The following is a 277-nucleotide window of genomic DNA, read 5'->3' as shown; positions in this document are numbered from 1 at the left end:
CCAAATACCATTCTAGAAAAAACGTCAATAAAATCAACAGTATCTACCTCTGAGGGTAATCGAAGGTTGGATGTGCCAGAGTCAACAATGCTGCTGGCAGTGTTGTACTGGACACATGGTATGTCTAAGACTTTCTTGCCTATGGCCATGGCAACGACAAGGACCTCATAAAACCATGGCCTTCTTATTGGGCTTGTGACTGATGGTGCAGGACAATCACCGGCATCAGATCCTAGAAGAGAAGTTCAGCATTAAGATGTTATTCCAAGGCCTAATG

At 44.0% G+C, this 277-nt stretch overlaps 1 protein-coding gene across 1 annotated transcript in view; it reads right to left on the bottom strand.

Moving 5' to 3' along the window:
- Positions 1 to 277, bottom strand: part of LOC119585109 (beta-secretase 1-like) — a 12,940-nt gene that overhangs the window by 4,652 nt on the left and 8,011 nt on the right. The window contains exon 6 of the mRNA XM_037933737.1: positions 48 to 232. Within this exon, the coding sequence (XP_037789665.1) occupies positions 48 to 232 (185 nt within the window). The remainder of the gene's footprint in view (positions 1 to 47; positions 233 to 277) is intronic.

Source organism: Penaeus monodon, chromosome 19, assembly GCF_015228065.2.
Source record: "Penaeus monodon isolate SGIC_2016 chromosome 19, NSTDA_Pmon_1, whole genome shotgun sequence".
In the NCBI taxonomy this organism is placed as follows: domain Eukaryota; kingdom Metazoa; phylum Arthropoda; class Malacostraca; order Decapoda; family Penaeidae; genus Penaeus; species Penaeus monodon.
This window is presented reverse-complemented; position numbering and strand designations above follow the sequence as displayed.